The sequence below is a fragment of the Eriocheir sinensis genome, chromosome 21 (genome assembly GCF_024679095.1).
Source record: "Eriocheir sinensis breed Jianghai 21 chromosome 21, ASM2467909v1, whole genome shotgun sequence".
NCBI lineage: Eukaryota > Metazoa > Arthropoda > Malacostraca > Decapoda > Varunidae > Eriocheir > Eriocheir sinensis.
The window spans coordinates 12,331,459-12,355,386 of NC_066529.1; the positions used below are offsets into that span (position 1 = coordinate 12,331,459).

General features: G+C 51.1%; 1 protein-coding gene across 2 annotated transcripts in view; it reads left to right on the forward strand.

Moving 5' to 3' along the window:
• The window catches only part of LOC127001686 (homeotic protein spalt-major-like), a 30,197-nt gene extending 6,693 nt beyond the window's left edge, over window positions 1-23,504 (forward strand). Inside the window, exons 2-6 of one of the 2 annotated variants that reach the window (XM_050866700.1) lie at window positions 13,561-17,097; window positions 17,826-17,959; window positions 19,210-19,675; window positions 19,795-19,934; window positions 20,044-23,504. In XM_050866700.1, coding sequence (XP_050722657.1) covers window positions 13,561-17,097; window positions 17,826-17,959; window positions 19,210-19,675; window positions 19,795-19,916 — 4,259 coding nt within the window. In that variant the 3' untranslated portion in view covers window positions 19,917-19,934; window positions 20,044-23,504. The remainder of the gene's footprint in view (window positions 1-13,560; window positions 17,098-17,825; window positions 17,960-19,209; window positions 19,676-19,794; window positions 19,935-20,043) is intronic. The other variant, XM_050866701.1, reaches the window with a different exon arrangement.
• The last annotated feature ends 424 nt before the right edge of the window (window positions 23,505-23,928 follow it).

Consider the following 23,928-nt stretch of genomic DNA (forward strand, 5'->3'; position numbering starts at 1 on the left):
AAGCGAGGTTTGTCTAGTGCTAATAAGGAGGAGTGTGCATGTGTGAAATGAGTGTTTTTTTGTGTGTGTTTGGAAGTGTGTGAGTCTGTGGAAGAGGTTTACACGAGTATTTATAAGCCACACGCATGCAATGAAACCCAACGTAGCGCATAACCTGATGTAATAATTAAACCCACTTATATACGATGCTTTTTTTTTTTTTTTTACAGCAGAGGAATCAGTTCAAGGGCATAAAAAAAGGTAACAAATGTGAAAAAAAGCCCGCTACTCATACACACTGGAGATGATCTAGCACACTATAAACTGGTGTAGTGTGAAGTACTTAACAGAGGGAAATATCGACAGTTTTTATTTGATGAGGGGAAAATGAGGTGTGGACAGAGAAGTGATGGCGGTAACATGAATAAAATGATTACAAAAAAAAATAGTAGAAAGGAAAAAATATAGAGAGTAATGATATTGATGAGGGCATTTTAGTTTTATTAATAGTAGGAATAGTAGAATTAGTTGTTGTCGTTAATTTTACTGCCATTTTTGTTGTTGATGGGTAGCAGTAGCAGCAGCAGCAGCAGTAGTAGTAGTAGTAGTAGTAGTAGTAGTAGTAGTAGATGCTTGTGCTGGTGGTTTTAGTTGTAGTCGTAGTCGTAGTCATCATCGTCGTCGTCGTAGTAGTAGAAGTAGTAGTAGTAGTTCGAGGAGGCGGAGGAGGAAACGGAGAAAAGGTCGTAGTGTTGTTGGTAATGGCGACTGTAGTGATGGTAAGGATGATGGTGATGGTTGTGGTGAAGGGAACGGTCAGTGGGTGTAGCGGTGATGACGACGACGAGGACAAGAACGAAAGAGAGGAAAAAATAAAATGAAGTGGAAAAGGAGGAGGGTGATGAGGAAGAAAATTAGATGGAAAAGGAAAAAAAGGAAAAGAGGATGATGAGGAAGAAGAGGAGGAGGATCAAGAAGAGGAGGAAGAGGGCGGCGAAAGTCTCCGGGTTGCGCAATGATGAGTGGTCAGGGCAGGAATGTCCCCCGCCGGAAAACAACTTTGGGAGATATTCTTTCTCTTTAGGCCCAAGCTGTGGTGGCCTTCCCCTCCCCCCTATTCTTCCTTTCCTCCTCCTCCTCCCCCTCCTCCTCCTCCCCTGTTGTTCATCCCTAAACTCGGAGGTCCATAACTCACCCTCTTGTGGACGAAATACTTTCTTATTGTGTGGCCAAAAACCCGTCCTCGCGTGTCCGGCTGGTAATGACGACGAAAAGGAAAAGGATATAATAATAATAATAATAATAATAATAATAATAATAATAATAATAATAATAATAATAATAATAATAATAATAGATATAAAAGATATATCAATCATATCATTGCTTTATAAAGAATTATAATAAAAGTAGTAGTAGTGTAATAATAATAGTAATAATAATTATAATAATAATAATAATAATAATAATAATAATAATAATAATAATAATAATAATAATAATAATAATAATCTATAATAAAAATAAATAGCACGAACTGTACAAATAACAACCAAGCTCACAAGTCGCTACAAGCACCGCGAGCCTCCTCAGTGTGTCAAAGGCATTGCATCGTGGCGGCGGCGGCGCGCCACGTGTTGGCCGTCAGGCTGATCCTCGAGGGCCAGGCTGCAGCCCCTCAGCCGCCCCGGGCCCCGCGGGACGAGGGTCGTCAGGCCTCGAGTCAATGTGTTAATAATGACGAGGATCTGGCGGCCCCGGGCGCCTGTGTGCCACCTACCGGCGCAGGATGGCAAAAGGATGAAGGAAGCCCTCGAAGGGCACAGCGCCTCTGCTGGGACGTCAGTGGCTGTGTCAGGGAAAGGCGCGGCGCTCCGGCCCCAACCTACTCTGCTGAGGCCTCACCGGCCGGTTAGTCGAGTGCCGCCGCCGCACCGAGCCTCCCGTATTAGTGGAGCAAGTGTCCTGGGAGGGGCGGCGGGTGGGCGCCCGCTGGGAGGAGGCGGCGGTGGTGGTGGTGGGCGGCCGCGTGTTTGTGGTCGCGCGGGGCGGCCGAAGGGACCGTCGCCACAACCATCGCCACCCTGTTCCTGGCTCGCCTCACCCCGCCGCTCCACAACACTCGTCTCCGTCTGCAGTCACCCGCGGGCAGAAACAAATTTTCCGTCCCTGAGAGTGCCTGAACGGCTCTGGCAAAATGCAGCACTTTTTCAGAGCGCCCAGCCGCCGTGTGTGCGCGCCGCGTCAGCCTGGGCCACCGCGTGCTGAACGACACCTTGGTGGTGATTGTGGCCAAATGTCCGGCACAGTGCGAGGGTCGGCAGCGGGACATCGCCGGCCATGCCTCCGTCGGAATCACTTGAGCTTTCTAACTACTAAAGCTCGTTGTAGAGGGGAAGTAAAGTCTTCTGGGCTGAGCGTGGCGGCCTACCTCCAGCAGCCAACGGACAGAGGAGCCATACGGACAGGCGCCTCTCGGCACACCCCAGATCGGTCCCTCTCGGCGGAGCGGCCCTAAAGAGCGGCGTCGGGGTGATGGCCAGCACAGCAGAGTGACAACAGACCCTATAATCTGCCTCCCTCCCTCCCCTTACCTCCCATCCCATCCCCACGGACCTCTTCTCTCCTCATCACACCCATGTTTCCCTTCGTCTCGCTACTCTCAACGCCAACCCTCCTCCTCCTCCTCCTCCTCCTCCTCCTCCTCCTCCTCCTCCTCCTCCTCCTCGCAACACGTGATCGAGGCGGGCGGCGTGGCAAGGGAGAGCTGCGTGTCGCTTCCCATGACAGCGACACAACATTCCTTTATGACCCCAACGCTTACAGCTTCAGCCTCGATCCACCTCCTCCAACTCCTCCTCCTCCTCCTCCTCCTCTTCTCTTCCTCCTATTCTCACTTTCGGCCTGCCTCTGACCTTCCAATTAGTGAGCCTTCCTTCCTGCCTTCTTTTTTTCCTCCCTCCCTCCCTCCTCATTTCTCCCTAACCACAGGAATATCGGTCACAGTGAACAACCTACGTATGGTCCTTAGCTGGAAGAACCTACTGGGAAGCTTTGTTAATGCAGTGATGCTGATCGTAGAAGTAAATAGTAGTAGTAGTAGTAGTAGTAGTAGTAGTAGTAGTAGTAGTAGCGACAAACTTACGAATTATTGTTGCCATGTAGTTGGTGCTTAATTGAAAAAAAAAAATCCTCACACACACACACACACACACACACACACACACACACACACACACACACGGAGAGGCACCAATCACCAAACGAGGAGGTAAAACAACGCGAAATACAGTAAGGAACCCAAACTACACAGCTCGACCCCCTACAGAGTGGCGAGGAAGGACGGGGAACAATGGTGGAGAGGCAACGGTGGTGGTGATGGTGGTTAGGGGCCCTCCTCCTCCCCCTCCCCCTCCTCCTCTTCCTCCTCCTCCTCCTCCTCCTCGTTAGTACACTCACCGAAGAGCAAAGTGAGCAACAAGTGACATGGACAGGGCTGACGTTTTTAGCTGCTTTTATTATGTTTTGAGGGCACGGAACACTATTTGATCCTGTGTTGATTACTAGCGTGTGTGTGTGTGTGTGTGTGTGTGTGTGTTATCAATGGGGAAACGCAATACAAATGGCGAGGATATGCAGCGTATGTGACAAGAGGAGGTGTGTGTGTGTGTGTGTGTGTGTGTGTGTGTGTGTGATATTGAGAGAGAGAGAGAGAGAGAGAGAGAGAGAGAAACATATCACGACCACCTGTCTCTCATTTCGATTACTAGCGGAGACGAGGACGAGGCGTTGAGACACTAACATATACGCAAACAAACAAACAAAACCAACAACCCACAACAACCTCCCCCCTCCCCCCCTCACACACACACACACAAACAAACCCACACACAGGTCAACGTTCACCTACAGACACACTTCCCGGAGGCTACTAATATCAGGTGTCGCTCAAGCAGGTATCCGTGAGGTGTCAGGAGCCGTCAGCGGGCCGCGCGTCACACTGATATCGCCGTCAGCCCGCGTCATCTCAAGCCCAGTCTGTGTCGGGCTGTCGGGCTGTTAGACTGTCGGCTCGTCAGGCTGTCGGGGTGTTTCTCCTCTTGTCTATTTTGTTGGATTGGAGCGTGGCTGAGTGGGATGGAGATGAGTGGAGCGTGCCTGCGTGGGGTAGAGTTGAGTGGGGTGTGGCTATGTGGAGTGGATATGGGCGAAGTTGAGCTGAGTGGAGCTGAGTGGAACGGGACTGAGTGGGGCGTGACTGAGTGTGTCGAAGCTGAGAGAGACGAAGCTGAAAGGGATGTGAGTGAGTGGGACGTAACTGAGAGGAACTTGGGGGAGGGGGAGTGCCAGAGTGGGATGTAGCTGAGTGGGACGGGGCTGAGTGGGGTGGAGATGAGTGGGACGAGGCTGAGTGGGGTGGAGATGAGTGGGACGGGGCTGAGTGGAGCTGTGGTTGCTGGGGGATGTCGGGGTGTCGTAGTTTGTGAAGGGTGTCTTCCTTGTCTTCTTTACCGGGGCGAGGCGGGGTCGGGGCAACACGGGGATGCCTTGCGGGGGGCTTTGCCGGGACGTGAGTGGGGGTGTAACGGGGCGGGTTAACGAGACGGCTATGAACGTTGTAAAGTAACGTTGTAATACACACACACACACACACACACACACACACACACACACACATCCCTCTCATTTTAGTAAGTCGCAATGTTCAGAACCTTGTCTCTTTTTCTTTCCCTTTCTCTTCCTTTATCTTCTCTTATCCTCCTTTCCCTTCCCTCCTCCCCTCTTTCTCTCCGCCCTTCGTACAGAGAAACAAACGGTCCGCCCTTCGTACAGAGAAACAAGCGGTCCGCCCTTCGTACAGAGAAACAAACGGTGGAGGTAGCGGTGGTGGCGGCGGTGGCGGAACGAGCAGGCAAGCACGCACACCTCCCGTCCCGTGTTGAAGTCTCTGCGTCGAGGCTGCGGTGTTCGGCGCTTAAATAATAAATGTGTGGAAACGTTTTTAAGAACAGAAAATTGAATAAAGTTTGGGAACGCTTATGCATATTGCCAGAGCGACCCCTTACGGCGGACTGCATATATATACTGCTCCCCTCACTGTCCCCGCCTCTCCCCTCTCCCCTCTCCCCGCACCCCTCCGTCATTCACCCTCCTCTCCCCACACTAAGTCCCGACACGACGCTCCCTCTCCCCGCCGCTCCCCACCTCCATTTTCCCCTTCCCTCCCCTTTGCTTGTATTCTATTCCCACCCTCTTCTATTTTTTGGTACTGTTTATTCGTCTTCCTTCCCTCTCTTACTAGCCATGTTCTCTCCCCTTCTCCCTATTTATTTTTACATACTCCCTTTTTCCTCTTATTTGCTGACCACTTTTCTCTCACTTTACTAGCAGCTCTCCCCTTTCTCTCACTTTACTAGCAGTCTCCCCTTTCTCTAATAACTAGCAGCTCCCCCCTTTCTCTCACATTACTAGCAGCTTTCCCTTTTCTCCCACATTACTAGCAGCTCCCCCTTTTCTCTCACATTACTAGCAGCTTTCCCCTTTCTCTCACATAACTAGCAGCTCTTCTTCCTCTTTTACAATCGTTTCCTATCCAACCCTTCCTCATGAATGTCTTCCCTTCCTTCCTTCCTTCCCTAAGTTCAGTTCCTTCTTCCCTTCTCCCATTATGCCAATTACCCCTTCCCTTCCCTTCCCTTCGCTTCCTTTCCCTGCCCTTTACTGTAACCCCTCCTCCTCCTCCTCTCAACGTCTGTTCCTATTCCCCTTTCACAGACTTTCCTCAAATCCTCTCTTCTCCATGGTATTTTTTTTATTTCCCTTTCCCTTACCTGCTAAATTTTCCTCCTCTCCTTATTTTACCTATCTCTTTTTAGCACTGCCCAGCTCTTCATTAATTTTCCCCCATTCCTCTCTTTCCCATGCTGTTTTTTCTCCTATTTCCCTTTTCCTTTACCCGCCAAATCTCCCTTCTGTCCTTATTTTACCTTATGTTAGCACTTTCACAGCGCTTCATTAACTCTCCTCCATTCCTTTCTTCTCCCATGGTGTTTTTTTTCCCAATCTCCCACTTTCCATACCTGCCAAATCTCCCTCCTTTCCTTACTTTACCTTCCGCTTTCTCTTTCTACCTCATGATTGAACTTCCCCAGCCCTTTAGCTCATAACTGGAGGCTCCGTTACCCTTTCCCTGTACTGGTGTCTCCCCTCTCTCCTCTTCCCTTCACTTGGTCTATATTTACGTTCATAAGTTGTATATTCGTGGTTCCTAGCCTTCACGCACTACTCCTTAGCTTTTGACACTGGGAAAATAGGCGCATGTACTTGTGGGGGTTAATTATGGGCTTTGTATGGGTTGAATTAAATGTTGGTTGTTCGGTATATCGACTACGTGCATATTTTTGTTTGCGTTATGTGTGAAGTTATGATGATATGGCTTCTCCGTTTTGATATCTTTGTGTCTTTTTTGTTGCTATCTCTTTTACCTCTTCTGCCCCTCTCCTCTCCTTACTCTTCAAAGTTTTCTATCGTTTTATGTATACTTTCGAAGATTTCCAAGTTCATTAAGATCCAGAACTACTCTCCTCCTCCTCCTCCTCCTCCCTCCTCTTTTTCTTCTCCTCTTCCTCCTCTTCCTCTATATTCTTCATGATTTACTCACTCTTTCCTACATTCCTTCCCATCTCCTTTCTTCATTTCCTTTTCTAGATCCTTACCATAACTACTCTCTCCTCCTCATCATCCCTCCTTTTTTTTCTTCTCCTCTTCTATATTCTTCATGATTTACTCACTCTTCCTACATTCCTTCACCTTTCCCTCCTTCATTTCCTTTTCTAGATCCTTACTATACTTGCTACTTGTATGTTCCTATATTTCTCCTCCCCCTCTTCCTCCTCCTCCCTCCTCTTTTTCTTCTCCTCTTCCTCCTCTTCCTCTATATTCTTCATGTTTTACTCACTCTTTCCTACATTCCTTCACCTCTCCTTCATTCATATCCTTTTCTATATCATTACTATACTCGCTACTTGTATGTTCCTATATTTCTCCTCGTCCTCCTCCTCCTCCTCCTCCAGCGTCATCACCGGCCCCCTGGACTAAGCGCTGAGCCCCCTCCCTGTGCCCCCCCGCCCCCCGCGCCCCCGTCACAGCGACACTGATCCTGTTTGTTCAGTTGTCAGCGTGAACGGCCCGTCGTCAGCGAGGCACCGCCACTGTTGCGCCCCCGAGTACGGCTGTCACCTGCCCCTCCCCCCCCTTCCAATCCTCTTCATGCCCCTTCCTCCCCCCCTTCTCTCTCTCTCTCTCTCTCTCTCTCTCTCTCTCTCTCCTCTGCTTTTCCGCCCTTCCCCTTCCCCCCCTAAGCCCAATCTTTCATCTCATCCCTGTTCTCTTCTCTTCTCTCTCTCTCTCTCTCTCTCTCTCTCTCTCTCTCTCTCTCTCTCTCTCTCTCTCTCTCTCAGCACAGGGCCTCTTATTATCTCTTTCCGTGTCTTTTCATCATAGTTTCCTCCCTCCTCTTCTATTCCCATTCTTTCTATGTACCCACGTCCTCACTTCCTATCATTTCTACCTTCTCACCCTTTCCCTTCCTCCTCCTCTTCACCCTTCACCCTCAGCATCCCCTTGTCTCCTCTCCACTCATCCCTTCAGAACAGCAGCCTCCTCTTCCCTCACCCCCTCTTCTCCCCGATGCCCATTTTTACCCTACCTCCCCTCTCCCTTACCCTTTCCTCCTCCCCTTCATATACACAACCCTCACACCTCTTCTTCGCTCTTATCGCTGCCCTTGTCATCTGCCCTCAAACGTACATACAGTAAAAAGCTTTGTGTGTGTGTGTGTGTGTGTGTGAGCAAGGCCATGGTGTGAAGTAGGCAGACAGACAGGCAGACAAAGATATACAAAAAAACAGACAGACAGATAGATACAGACAAACAAGCACATTTAAACCACCAATAACCAAGACAAACAGACAAGTAAACAGAGACAGCAACATGGAAACAGACAAACAGGACGGACGGAGGGACAAGCACAAAAATAACTAAAAAGAAAAAGACAAAACGAAATAAATGTACCAGAAAAATATTATACGAAAAAAATATAGCAAACGGTCTAATGAAAACTCTAAAAAAAAATAACGAACAACAATACCACTACTACTACTACTACTACTACTACTGTTAAGAGGAAGTGTAGTTCATTTTCAAAACCATTTATGGCCGACCAACGAGCCGTCCCGTTTTTCTTTCAATTTCCTTTTTTTTTTCTTTTTTGAGGCTCCATTAGCTTAATGCCCCCCCCCTTTCCCTCCTTTCGTATCTTTCCCTCCCCTCCCTTCCTCTTCCCTCCCCTTCTTTAAGCGGCCAGAATAAGCATCAATGGCTCCCCTTCCACGGATCTTTCCTCCCTCCCTCCCTCCCTCCCCCCATCCCTTCCTCCCTTCCCTTCCTCCTTTCCTCAGAGATGTAACATTTCCTCCATTTCATTCGCGTTCTACTTTTCTTATCATTTTTTTTCCTCTTCACTTTTCGTACAATTTGTAAATATTATCATTATTATTATTTTCCCTAAGGCTCTTGTTTGCCTTTTTTTTTTGTTCGTTTGTTTCTTCTCGTGTTCTACCCTCACCTCTCTGGGACGCGACCCTTCTCTCCGTCCCTCCTCTCCTTCCCCCTTACATCCCTCTACTCTTCTTCATCCTCCTCTTTTCCTACTCCACTAACTCGTCCCTTCTGTTGAGTATATAATACCCCCTCCACGTTACACCACATTCCCTCCCCTCTACACTCTCCCTCTCCTCCCTACTTTCTCTCCCATCCCTACCTTCCCTCCTCTCCCTACCTTCCCTCTCCTAACCCTCCCTCCCCTCCCAACCATCCTTCTTCTCCCTACCTTCCCTCTCCTCACCCTCCTCCCTCCTCCTTACCCTCCCTCCTAAAATCTCCCCTCCCTACCCTCCCTACCTTCTCTCTCCTCTTAACCCCCCCTCCCTCGCCTCCCTACCCCTCCCATCCTTCGCTATAATGTGTACAATACCCTCGACGTATCATCACATTCCGCGTGACGACCTGGCTGACTGGCTGGCGGGCGCTCCCTCGGTCGGGGCTCCCACGTGACACATTCGCCTCGGTGCTCAACATTATCATATCCAAACAGAGACGTCGCCGACAAAATGGTGGTTCCTTAGGGCAGGTGGGCAGCCAGGCGAGGATACTGCTACTACCTAAACCCCTACTCTCCTCCCCCCTCCCTCTCCCTCCCCCTCTCCTCTCCCTTTTCTTCTTGTATATAACTCTGTCTCTTTCACTGTGTGTGTCTCCCTCCCTCTCCGCGGCGTGGTGAGAGGGAGGGTTCAGGGTAGGAGGGAAGGCATGGGAGGGAAGGAGGGGGAGGGTCATGTCGCTGGAGGGAATGATAAGTGAAAGACACGCGTTTCTCCGCCTTGAACATGTTGAAGATTTCTGTTCAACACGACTCGGTGAATTGGGAAGGGAGGGAGAACGAGCGGCCTGAAGGGAAACACGGAGGGGGGACGGGTGGAGGGCACGAGGGAGGCAGGAGGGTAGGCAGGAGGGGCAGCCGCCATTAGCAGGAGGGAAGGGCGGGCACAGTAACGTCCTATGTAATGCCTTCATCGCTAATGGCATTATCCGGTTATTAAGAAAGGATGTTCCCATGCACTTTTATCTTCCCCTTTTTTCCGCCTCTTCAAACAGACGCGATGAATGGCCGGATTTGGGGCTCCCCGAGGGACGGCGGGCCAATCACGCCCCGCCGCCGCCCCGACCCGGCCAATCGCCTCCTGTTTCCCCGACGATCCCCGAGCCTTCGTTGTGCTTGTTCTCCACACCCTGGCTGGAGGGACGGCTCCCTCCTCCACCTCCACCCATCCCTCCTGCCTGCTGCCACGGTCGCTGCTCCTGCTGGTGCCTCGGTGCCCTTATGCCCCCCCCCCTTCCCCTCATCTCGCCCCCCTCCCTGCCTCCGTTCAACAACTCAACTCTTGACATAAAAAAAACGTCCAGAAAATACAAATTTTAAGTAGTTGTCTTTCGCGTTTATAAAACAAGAAAATCCGGAGACGAAATAAAAATTATGTAATTCGCTCGCCGCCTGACGACGAGGAAAATTATGCTGTTTGGAGAAATTGAAAATATATACATTTGTCCATCGACTGATTAAAGGAAAAACAGTAAGAGTACGGGTGACGGGTGGGGGCGGGGGGGAGTTGGGTAGGGGAAGGTGGAGGAGGGGGAACACGGGTTCGGCATGCAGTTTCTTAGCCAAAAACTCCCGCGGGACAGGGGCAGGGCGGCGGAGACAGAGGGGAGGGGAGGGAAGGGGCGGGGCTCCCTCAGTCCCCGGCGGTCGTTTGCAGCTTACAAGACGCGCTGTTTGTCGTCACGTCGTCGCCGTCGTTGAGGCGCTCACTTCGTCAGGCCAAAAAGTATGATTTAGTCCCCAAGCGGCGTCTGGGTGACAAGATATTACATTGGATCGCTTTTATCTGCTATGGAGCTGGCTATCATAGCCAGAATGTCTGTTTCTTCGGTCTGTTTGTCTGTTGAGGTGAATGCCGCGCGTGGGATGTTTGTTCACGCTTTCCAACGTTAAATGTCGTCCGTGGAAAGTTTGCTTCATCTGTTTACTGTCCGTCGACGCCTTAATGTCATGCTTGAAATGATCGTTCAGTCTGTAGAGCGTTATTTTTTAATCAAGGGAATAGTAAGATGATGTGGGTTCGTGAAGAAGGTACAGATGGGAAGAAGGAAAGACAGCAGGGTGTAAAGCTGCCAAAGCATAATTGTATTGTGTAAGTTCGTTAATTGTTCCGATGTAGTTATTGTTTGCCAGGCACCTTATCTTGTTGAGTCTGTTCACTCTGTCGAGAACAGAATATCGTCCGTGGAAAGTCTATTCAGTCTGTGGAGCGTTTGCAGGCAGTCCTCTGTGGAGTGTTTGTTTAGTGTGGTTGAGCCCGTAACGAGTTGAAATTTTTTTCCGTGGAATGTCTGTTCGGTTTGTTTAATGTCTTAATTTCCGGAAGCTTGTCTGCTTGAAAAACACTACACATGCACAGACACGCAAGACTAAAACGAATTCAAGCTTTCCAATACTAACATAAAGAGAGGAAATACATGGTTTTATCGGTTCTCTGCTACCGGACACACGAACTTAAACGCACTGTTGTATCTCGGATAAAAAATTGAAATACTGTTAAAAGTGAGAGAGATCCTGATTACAATCATTATCAATGTGCTTTTGAGTGCGATAATATGTACCAAGGAACTACAAATTTTAAGAGATATTTTAGATTGCTTGAGATTATTACCAGGATGTGAAGCGCAATTAAATGAGACCAAACGACCACATAATAAAAGTGAAAATAATAATAATAATAATAATAATAATAATAATAATAATAATAATAATAATAATAATAATAATAATAATAATAATAATAATAATAATAATAATAATAATAATAATAATAATAATAATAATAGTAATAATAATAATAACAATAATAATAATGCAGTGTTGGCGAGGACAAGGAGAAAGAAAAAAAAGGCATCGACTCGAGGTGTAAAGTTATTGCGTGTCGGCGGAGTGTTAAACTGTACACGGCGGAACCGTAGACTTCGGCAAACAAATGGCTGATGGAAACTCTGGAACGGCGACTTACTGATGAAAATGGGAAGCTGACACGTGACTAAAACGAAACTGCCAAATTGGTGAACTAGCTTACGACACTGGGAAACTGACGAATTACAAAGGAGACTGGAAATCTAGCCAGTTAATAATGAATCTGAAAAAAACTGACGAAATATCAAATGGGCAACTAGGCGAATGAATACTAAAAGCGTTCGAGGAAGAAAACTCATTCCCAGGCGCTGTTTCGAAGGCAAGAGGAAAGAGTTTTGCCTTACATTAGTAAATTTGTAGTTCAATCATGAGTTTGTATTCAGTCGTTAAGATTTCACTCTCAAGATGATCGAGTTGCGTAAATTTGAAAACCGAATACGGTCAAGAGGAGGCAGTACGAGACGTAATATTTACCTTTAGAAATAAAAAGATGAGGTAAAAACACTAAAAGGAAAAGGTGGCAATGTATACGAACAGATGCCATGATAAGGGAAAAAGCAATGTCAAATATTAAAAGATAAATACATTAACATTAATTATCAGTCGTGTGGAGGAGAAAGGCAGATGCACAACACGCCCTTTAGCCTGAACGGAGACGCGAGTGAGGTGAACGTACGAAACAATCTCCTTATGCATGAGACACACGCCGGAAAAAGTTGGAAAGTTTCTTTTAGTCGGCGCAACATCTGAACACACGGCGGATTTTTTTTTAACATATTTATTAACAGTTCCGTGGCTAGCTTTGCCTTTATACTTCCATTTCGGGGACGAAGTTAGCTAGAAGTGCTGGATTCTCACAGTTAGGTCGACATATATAATTACAAACTCAGTCGTAAAAAGTTATATAAAGCAATCAACAAAACCAACTAACCCACGCCTTGAAAAACGGACCAAAAAGACAACTCAGCCACATAATTGTTTGTAAAGACTGATACGATGTTTAAAGAAGCAGACGGTTGGGGGGTTTGGAGGCCGTCCCAGGTAACCCCCAGAACACCTTCCCACGAGGTAATTACTAACGAAACACCTGGGGAGGAGGAGGAGGAGTACACGGAGAGCCGAGCATTACATAACGCTGTAGGGGCGGCCGTCACGTCTGGCCGCCTCCACAAACCCACGTCGAGGAAAAAATGAAAAGCGTCGAGGAAGTTACATGATTAATCAACAACCATTTTATATCCGCATCCGTCTCGTTTTGGACTGCCGATGGTGGAGACAGATGCTTCATATTTGTGATTCTCTCTCTCTCTCTCTCTCTCTCTCTCTCTCTCTCTCTCTCTCTCTCTCTCTCTCTCTCTCTCTCTCTCTCTCTCTCTCTCTCTCTCTCTCTCTCTCTCTCTCTCTCTCTCTCTCTCTCTTCTGACAGGCAGCAGGTGATGGCATGGCGGCAAGTCGAGATGCTGCCTCCTGAGAAGGACTGGTCAGCGCTGGCGTGTTTCTTTCAAAGGTCTAGGGCTGGACAATGGTGTGGTATAAAGCGCTGGTCAACTATTTACTCTATATAACTAACACCATGAACAACTTTTACGAGGCTTACGGAAATTTGCTTATATTAAAAATGTTCTGGTTATTCAGCGTTACATTTAAGTTTCCTATTCGCGTTTCTGACTAAAGGAAACGTTTTCAAGCATCACTTCTTTCTTTCTATTACAAAAGTACAAACTTTGTGACAATATTTGAATGGTGACGTGGCATTTAATGGTTGGTTGTGTTGCCACGACTCGCTGTGGGAAGTGCTGCGAGCACAGCAGTCACATTCATCAACAGTGGGCGTTGCGACGCGCTTCCTTGCTAACTCTACATAAGCCTGGGGAGGGAGCTGCACCGCACGACAACCCGTCTCTGTACTCATGTCATTACGGCGACTCCTCCCTGCCAGCCCTTCCTTCTCTCCTGGCCACCATTACCGTCACCTCAAATGTTTGTGTCTCTTTCAGGTGAGGCGGACGAGCCGTACATCTGCCCGTACTGCCGCGTGGAGCTGGTGTCCCGCGAGCAGCTGGAGGAGCACCGGCTGACGTGTGGCCGCGAGCCGCCAGTGTTGCCGGTGCCCGACACGCCCCGCGCCCTAGCCCACGACGTTGACCACCCGGACGAGGTGCGGCGCCACCAGGACGTGGCCAACAACAACCAGGCCCACGCCCTCAAGGCACGGGAAGCGCCCGAGCCCGCCACGCCCGAGTCCCGCGAGTCTTCGGTGGACCGGAACAATGGCTACGACAGCGACAGCAACCCTGTCGAGAGCGGCTCCCTGGCACAGATCAGGCAGCTTCTGGCGCAATCTGCCGGCCTGCCTCAGGTAGGGCCCATCGCGCAACAGCTGGCACAGTCCAACTTGGCGCTGGAGGCCATTCAGAACACCAGGATGGCTCTGGCGCAATTCGCCACCTCCGCCATGAACTCCAACACTAACTCCAACAACCCGCAGACGATGCAGGAGTTTGCGCTGCTGCAGGGAACCTTATACACGTTGCAGCACCAGCAGATGATGCAACTGCAGCTCATCCAGCAGCTGCAGGCGCAGCTCTCTATCAAGAGCAAAGAAGGAAGTCCCAGCCTCCCGAATTTCCCCGAGGGAGAGTCCAAGAACGCGAGCGAGTCCATGGACCGACACGAGAAGCCCTCCACTCCCCCGCCCGTCCCCAGACCTCCGCCGCCCCCGACCACCGACAGCAGCCACGGCGTCAGCAGCTCCTTCATCAGCTCCCTCATGGAGAGGTTTAAGGTGCCGCCCACCAACGAGTCCAATGCCAGTGAGCGGCCGCCGGTCAGCTCACCGCTCTGCGCCGCAAGCACCAGCGGGCCGCCGCCGCCGCCGCCAGACATACGCGACCGACCGATCTCCCCGCCGATGACGGCCTCCAGCATCGCGTCCTCCGTAATTCAGCACACCGACCCGCCGCCGCCCGACGAGCCCAACACCCTGGAAATGCTGCAGCGCACCGCTAACAACGTCCTCAACAGCGCCTCCCAAGGACTCCTGACGAACCGACTAATCGACGACCACAAGCCCAGCGACGGCAAGGACCCTTACTACAAGCACCGCTGCAGGTACTGCGGCAAGGTGTTCGGCAGCGACTCGGCTCTTCAGATTCATATCAGATCACACACTGGAGAGCGGCCCTTCAAATGCAACGTGTGCGGCAACAGGTTCACCACGAAAGGAAATCTCAAGGTTCATTTTCAGCGGCACGCAGCGCGGTTCCCCCACGTCAAGATGAACCCTCATCCGGTGCCCGAACACCTCGATAAGTTTCACCCGCCGCTGCTGGCCCAGCTGGGGGAGCTGAAGGACTTTCCGTCTCCTCCTACTGGGCCGCCTAACCCATTCACCTCACTACCCGGCGGCCCCGCCTTGCCTCCGTACCGCCTGCCCGGCCCGCCACCGTCACTCGACCTCCACCGACCCTTCAACCTCCTGAACTTGGCTCGTCAGGGAAGGGAGGAGGAACCAGAGAACCTGAGCATTTCTGAGCCTCGTTCTTCGCCAGACTCTTTGGACCGAAATTTTAAACCCGAAAAAGGCGACTCTAATAGAATGGAAGTGGACGAAGCGCTGAGGTCGCCTCATTTCGAGACAAAAAACGACACTAACGACCGAAGCAGTGTGGTGGACATGGCGGAGGAGAGTCAGACCAGCGACTCCACCTTCAGGAACGACAAAATGTTCGATATCGAGAAAAGATTTGACCAAGAGAAGAGCTTTGACAATGAGAAGAGATACGAGGAAGAGAGGAGTTTGGAGAATGAAAAGAGATACGACGGAGACGACCGAAGCAGCGAGGAAAAGGCTCTAGATGAGCTCAAGAAGCTGAACGAGGACAGCGCCTTCGAGGAGACGAGCTCCGCCTTCAATAAGAAGTACGAAGATGACAAGCTCGAGGAAGACAAGTTCGAAGAAGAAAAGTTCGAGAGCGAAAACAAGTTCGAGGGAGACAAATATGAAGGTGAGAAGTTCGACAACGATTCTAACTTTGAAAGAGAAAGAAGATTATCCAAGGAAAATTTTCTTGACTCTCAGGAGATGAGAGCCTTAATGGAGAAGAAGAGTCCCGATCGGGACCTCAACAGCGACCAGACGCCTCTCGACATTAGGATCCGAACCGAGCGAGAACTCAAGGACTGCAATGATGGAGGCGGTAGTGGAGACAACGCCGGCGGCGGTGCCCGAGTCGCCAAAGAAGAACAGGATAGGGACAGCACCGACGCTCGGTCCGTCACCTCTGAACAGCCGACCGACCTCAGAATGCGTCCGGACTTTCGCCCGCTGGGGCTGCCAACCATCCCCTTCTCGGGTCCAAGAATGCCCCTCAGTTTCCCGTTTCTCCATGGACTTCCTACCTCATTCCCGGGACCCATGGGTCCCCCTCCCAATATGGCGGCAATGCCACCCGGCATCGACCCCGCCAAAGACCCACAAATCTACACCAACCTCCTTCCTAAACCGGGCAGCACCGACAACTCGTGGGAGGCACTCATCGAGATTCAGAAGACAAGCGAGACCATGAAGCTCGAGCAGCTCGTAAACAACATCGAGAACAAGCTGACAGACCCCAACCAGTGTGTGATCTGCCACCGCGTCCTGTCCTGCAAATCGGCCCTCCAGATGCACTACCGGACCCACACGGGCGAGCGTCCCTTCAAGTGCAAGATCTGCGGACGAGCGTTCACCACCAAAGGCAACCTCAAGACTCATATGGGCGTGCACCGCGCCAAGCCGCCCATGCGCATGCTACACCAGTGTCCAGTGTGCCACAAGAAGTACACCAACGCACTAGTCTTGCAGCAGCACATCCGGCAGCACACGGGCGAGCCTACAGATCTCAGCCCCGAACAGATCGCCGCCGCCGAGGTGAGGGACTACCCGCACCTGCACACGCCCACCTCCTTGCCCCAAATGATGCCCTCAGGCTTCCCGCTCCCTCCTCCGCCACTACAGGGCTTCCCGCCCCTACCTCTCCACCTAAGGTTCCAGCTGTCCCCGGAAGCCATGCGGCACCGCGAGCTGCTCGAGAGCGAGGAGCGCGCCACCGAGGAGGAGAAGTACCTGCGGCCCTTCAGCACCTCGTCGCGCTCCTCCTCGACGGGCAGCGCCGAGCAGCGTACGGCGGAGGACCTCACCATGCGGGCCCGAGAGGACTCCTACAACGGCATGACTTCCCCGCGAGTGTCCGTGTCGCCCACGCCCTCAGACTACTCAGACATCGGCGATCGATCACACGACGCGCCCGGCGGCGACAGCCTAGTGTCGCCGTCTGATCCGCAGCAGGCGTTGGGCAGCGCCGTCAGCCCAGCCGTCAGCACCGGCAGCCAGGATGGCGGCATCTCCCTCCCGCTGGACCTTGTGTCCCGCCCCCAGCACAACCTGTACTCCCCGTTCGGTCTCTTCCCGCCGCCCCTCACCACCGCCGCCATGACGCCGGGCACGCACAGTCTGCCGGGCCTCAACCCGCTCTTCCTGCCCAACATACCAGGTAACCCCCGGCCACCAACCACCCCCATACGCCCCCCCATGCAAACAACTGGATCCAGGCCGGATACGACGGATCCACTTTAAACAGCAGGATATAGGGTCTCTCGATAGATAGATAGATGGATATAGATAAAATAGAAAGATATAAATAGCTAGATACAAAACACACACACACACACACACACACACACACACACACACACACACACACACACACACACACGCGCACACACACGCGCGCGCGCGCACGTACCTATTCTTATTAATTTGTCATCTTTCTACTAACCACTACATACTTGTATTGATCAGTAAGTTAAATTAGTGAACTATAAGAAAACAGTTGTACATATGAAAGTGAATAAATGACAAGTATGAGTAGATACATAAGGACTAATGCAATAGACAGATATACAGGTAGACAGGTATTTAGATAGCCAGAACGACATACACACAGACAGGGATATGGATGGAGAGATTTTTAGACTGGCAAACACTTTCAATGACTTATTTAGCCAGTGCAGTAATCTATATACACAGGCAAACATAGATAGATAAATTAAATAATATATAGATGTATTGATATTAAAACACTCCAGTTATACATGTGAAATATGAAGGAAATATACACACACACACACACACACACACACACACACACACACACACACACACACACACACACTACAACCTTGTCAACAACCCCCCCTCTTAACCCCGTCCCCCCCGCAGGTCGAGGCAACACCACCTGTCAGCTGTGCTTCAAAACCTTCGCGTGCCAGTCAGCCCTCGAGATCCACATCCGTTCCCACACCAAGGAGCGCCCCTTCAAGTGCTCCATCTGCGACCGAGGCTTCTCCACTAAGGTGAGGTTCTCGCCCACTGACCCCCATCCCTGCGCACTTTTGTTTCCTCTCCTGTCTTCCTGTCATGTCATCATCATCTTCCCTCTTCCTCAATGGGGTATCCTCCTCTCCTTTCCTCTTATCCGCTGATCACCTGTCCTTTTCCTCTTCATCCCTCTTCTCCACTGACCTCCTGTCCTCCTCTTCATCCCTCTTATCTGCTGACCTTAAGTTCCCCTCTTCTTACCTCTTCTCCACTGACCGCCTGTCCTCCTCCTCCTACTCCCCTTCCCTCTTCCCCTTGATTCCTAACAGACACCATCTCCTTTTCTATCTTCTTCCCTTTAACTCTCTGACCTCCAAACGACCTCCTATCAATCCCCTTTTTCCTTCTCTCCAACAATCTTCTTCCTTTTTCTCATCCTCCTCTTCCCATTTACCTCCCGGCTTCCAGGATCCACCCACATCTTTTCCTCCTCCTCTTCCTACTTGTCCCATGCTCTCCAAACGAAACCCCTTCTTATTTCTTTCTCCTATTCTTCCATCTACCCCCACTAACCCCCAACAGACACCCTCTTCTTTTTCTTCCTCATCTTTCCTTTCACAACCTTCTTCACTTAATAAGAGCTGTTTTGTGCGACGGTCAGGCAGCGGTGACGTCCATCCTGCCACCAATAACTCGAAACAAGGTAACAAGGCTCGTGACTACAGTTCAGTATAGGCCGCTGAGGCAACTTTTAGCTTCTCTTTTTTTCCCCCCTTCATCCTCGCCTTCTTCCTACCACCGAAGTAACCAACCCCCAGATTCATCATTTTTCCCGTTATCCATTTTTCTCTTACCAGAGCAATAAGATTTTTTTTTCAGTTTTCCCTTCATCCATAACGCTAACCTCGCTGCTTCTGCTTCTCCCATCCACTTCTTTTTCCTCACGTTTGTTCTCTCGCCGCACCTTCCGCCGTACCCTTCATTCCTTGGCCGCCTCATACTCTTTTCCTCGAGTCTCTCCTACCCTTCACTAACGCCCTTCATAGCTCCTGTTACATCTGTCAGTCCCTCGCACAAACATCTTCTTTCGACATCTTTGTTTCGAGTTTCCTATTCGTTTTGAAAATTGAATAGATGTGATTTGTATACTGTATCTGCATATTTTTATATATAAAAAAGACATGCTTTTGAACTGATAATGTGTATGTGTGTGTGTGTGTGTGTGTGTGTGTGTGTGTGTGTGTCCCAGCAAGCCCCGCGTATTAACTCTGCTTCTCCCGTGTAGGGGAATATGAAGCAGCACATGCTGACCCACAAGATCCGTGACGGCTGTCGTGACCTGCCGCTGCCCCACGACGCCGCCCCCTCCAAGCCCAATGGCACCGGCGCCTCCACCCCCGACATCTCCTCCACCTCTCCATCCCTCACATGCCACCTCCCCCTCTCCCTCCCCCCCTCCTTAGTCACCTCCCTCCCAGCCACTCTGGCCTCCCCACTCCCCACTTCTCTCCACTCTCCTCTCCCCACTTCCCTTCATTCCCCGCTTCCCACATCCCTCCATTCTCCACTTCCTACTTCCATCCACTCCCCACTCACCACCTCCATCCACTCGCCGCTCCCGCCCTCCCTCCCGCCCGCCGTGGCCGCCGCGCTGCTCCACCAGGCAAGGGAGGAAGAGAAGATGGTCGACTTCAGAGTGAAGAGAGAGCGGGAGGGAGAAAACGCACTGCCAGTGCCCAAGCGACCCTCGGGTGAGTCACGTGTATGTGTGTGTATGTGACTGTGTGTGTGTGTGTGTGTGTGTGTGTGTGTGTGTGTGTGTGTGTCCTGTCTTGCCACAGTTCCCCTGCAGCAGTTCTCTCTCCCACAGGTCCCGGGTGCGAGGGTGACCTGCTGGAAGGTGCGTCCCCCGAGGCGGAGCCCCAGCCCACCCCCGAGCAGGCCCCGTGCCCCTCCCCCGCCCCCGAAGTCATGCCCCTCGCACACACGTGATCTCCGCCACTCCTAGACGTGAGTTGTGTCGTGTCGTGATGGTCGGCGCCTCGCCGCTGTGCCACGCGTTTGCTGAATACTCCCCCCAAAAGAGCGTTCCGGCACCATCACGTCCCTCTCGTTGCAGGACTGAGGTGGTCCGTGGCCCCGTCAGAAGCCAGCTACCCACGTGGGCCCCGCCCCGCTGACACGGCGAGCACCGCCACCCTTCAGCCGTTTGTCACGATGCCTCCGGCCCCGCCCACACGCCGAGGGCGCGGCGCAGCGAGGCGCCGTGTGAAAGCTGCGGGAGGCACAAAGGTCGGCGGTCAGACTGTGCACTCCGGGAGGACGAAGAGTTGACGGTGCATGGCAGACCCTGCGCTGCCACGATCCTCCGTGACCAAGGTGGCCCCTCTCCCGCCCTCCTTCCCGACCCGTGAGCGGCGGCAGCAGCAGTAGCGTCGCGCCCTAAAGTGGCTCTTGTTCCCATGATGCAAAGCTGCCACCTTCGCGCAGCTGGACAACCCTCACAATCCTTTCAGGTGTTTAGTTCACGTGTCGGCAGAGAAGTGTGACCCGCCTCAGAGCGTCCCTCCGGGGCCCGTCTGACCGCCCCTCGTGCACCACCTTAGTTCCTCTCACTCTAGTCTCCCGTCCCCCTTGGTTGGCCCCGCAGCCCCGGCTAGACACTCCGCCGCCACGACCAGCAGGACCCGCCAGTGCACGCCAGGTCGCGCCGGCTGAAGCTGTGCCGCCCCGCCTCAGCGGCCCAGCTCGGCCAGCCAGCCACCGGGAAGCGCGTGACCCCGCCTGACCCCAGCGGTCCGGGATTACGTCACACGCACTGTCTTTGTGAATGGGCATTTTATGACAACCCTGAACTCTGTGATACTCTAGTTGATTTTTCCTTGTTATTGGAGCACCCTGTGCGTCGCCCAGAGCAGCCCCGGACACGCCTGCCCCGCGCAACGATACCCATGACTCCCAGACACTTGTGACCCGCTGCGCGCCGCTCCAGTGCCGCCGAACAAACGGTGAACAGTAAACAGTGAACGGTGCAAAACAGTGAACACGGTAAAGGCATATACATGTGGAGGGCGACGGTGCCAAGCTGCTCCTGCTTCCCTGCACGGTACATTTAATAAATGGCCGTGACTCTCTCTCTCTCTCTCTCTCTCTCTCTCTCTCTCTCTCTCTCTCTCTCTCTCTCTCTGCGACAAACAGTGCAATACCGGCCACCGAGGCGGCAGCAAGCTGCTGTGCCCCTCACGGCGCTGGTCTCCCCAGGCAGAAAAAGACGCCAGGCCCAGGGCGGCGACGGGCGGATATGTGAACGTGCACGTGTGTGTGTGTGTGTGTGTGTGTGTGTGTGTGTGTGTGTGTGTGTGTGTGTGTGTGTGTGTGTGTGTGTGTGTGTGTGTGTGTCCCTCCAAAACTTCGCAAGCCCACCAGTACTGCATGCGAAACCACAAAGGCCACTTCATCCTATCTGCAAGAGCTGGATTGTTTTGTTTGATATGATGACTTATCCGAGCACAAACATGAAAGCCTTCCTCCATCTTCCTACTTCTCTGTCACTTCCCTTCCTTTTAACCGTGTGTGTGTGTGTGTGTGTGTGTGTGTGTGTGTGTGTGTGTGTGTGTGTGTGTGTGTGTGTGTGTGTGTGAATCTCTCTTCCTGGCCTGTCGTCGCAATAACACAAGAAGAGGGTGAAGGCGGTGCAGGTCTGCCTCTTAAAACATATCCCGAGCGAGGGAGTCGGTCGGTCGGAAGGGTCGGTCGGTATGTCGGTGTGTCTGTGTTCTTCTGAGAGGAAACAAACAAAATACAAAATAGAAAAGGTTGACTTGCGCTGCTGAAACTTGAATCCCCTTGTCCTCCCTGCCCCCCCCCACCCCCCCACCCTTTCCACTACTCCTTCCTCAACACGCCCACTCTCCTGCGTCGCTCACTCCCCCCCCCACCATTCCACTTACATATCCATGCCGCTACCATGCCCAACCTACACACACACACACACACACACACACACACACACACACACACACAATTTGAAAGAGGCGCAGTTCAGACAGACTACACCCCCTTTCTTCACCTTCACTACCACCCCTCTCACCACCACCACCACCCTCACCACCGCTGGACGTGGTCACCCATCGGCAGCGCAGGAGTCGTGTTTACCTCAGTAGTTCATGTCTGTTACAGAGACAGCAACAACAATAACAATAACAACAACAGTAAAAGACTCTTCTTGCTGCTATAACATTAATAAAAAAAGGAAAAAAATCACCCTCGCACGGAAGTCAAACTTTCAATATTTTGTACAATTTTAATGGATTATAGACGATTACCGGTAGATTTCTCGCTTTTTTATGAGGAAGAAAATATATATGTAGTGTCCCTGTAAAAACGATGTTTAGATAAAATTAAAAGCCAATATGATATCAGTTAATAAGATACAGATTCATATGTTGTAGATAATCAAGTCACACGTGGAAGGAGGCCGAAGTTTGTCTAGCATTAGAGCACACGCATGCCTGTACGCTGGCTATTTATCATATCAGATCTCTACTCTATGTGTACGTGTGTGACGTAGATGCTGCCACGAAGGGTCAAAGGAGCAGGTTAAGGATGACGATAATAGAGTTAAGGTTACCCCGTAGACATAGACGGCTTCACACAGCAGCACCCTCATCCCCCACCCTTAAAAATTAATAACAGTATATATATGTATAATAATAAAAATATCCACAGTCTATTCTCCCTCCCCAAACCCCTCCGTACTCCACCTTTTCCCTGTTTTCCCTCACTCTCCCCTCTTCCGTCCCTTCACCTCCCCCAGCCTCCTTCCTTACTGCCTTCGATTCTTTCTTCCTTCCTTCCTTCCCGGCCGCAGACAGTCCCGCGGTTGAGACATGACAAAGACTCTGCACACCCTCGCCCTGGTCCTTGTCACGCTGTATCTCTCTACCTTCCACGGGCACGGCTCAGCGAGGCTCCCTTGGGTGTACGTCTGTGATACGGCCGAGCTGACCGCGCACCTCAGTGAAGTCATTCCATTGTCATGCTCACCCACAGACTCGGCTTGATCCTCACTCCCTCCTTCATTCCTTCACCTCCTCCGCCTGTTCCGCCCATGCCTGTCTCTACCTTTGTCTGCCCTACAAAGCCCTCCTTCCCTCCCAGTCAAAGAAAACGGATCCTTGCACTCGTCGGTGGATACGTAAACTCTCTTATCTTTTCTTCTCCCTTCCTCGTCCTCTCTTCCCCGTCCTCCCTTCCCCGTCCTCCCCTAGTTGTGGCGTGTCGGACATCTCCAGCCTCCTTAGACCCCTCCGAAGCTCCCCTGTGTTGTTACTTGTACTGGATCTAGAGAGTAACCATATTATTTTGATATCTGTGTGAGAACCTGACTCGCTATCTTGCACGTCTCGGCCCGGGAACAGAGGAGAAGCTATTTTTGTACTATTCTATGATAGCAGTTCCCGGGGTGAGACCTGCCTCCGCCTGCCCTGTACCGCGTGACACACCGTGAGCCGCGTCGCTCTAGTAGTAATAAGCCAGTTTGTCAGCAGCATCCTTCATAATTAAAAGAGTACCATTGTATTTTGTCTTCTGATTCCAACCCTTACTGTCTTCACAGCCTCAACCTGTGTATCTTAGGACTGTCTTCCAAGCCCTCCCTTACTGTAATGTTATTTAGCCTATTATCAACACTAATGGCAAATTCAAAACTATTTCACTTTCCTCGTAAAAAACGAGGTGTGGCATAGTGATTTTATTGGAATTGATATCAAGGGATGGAACGCTTATAATATAGGCGCCAACATTCTTGTAAAACATTAGTAGTGATGACTGCCAAAGTAAAAATTTACTATATTATAGTCTAAAGCTCTAACGATCAGCCTAAAGAAGTCCCCATGTCAACAGCTTATCCAGTAAGACGAAAGAGGCGAGCCCTTCGTAGGTGTTGCTCTTGGAGGAGGTGAGTAAGGTAATGGCAAGGTCATTTTATCCCCTGGTCGTCAAC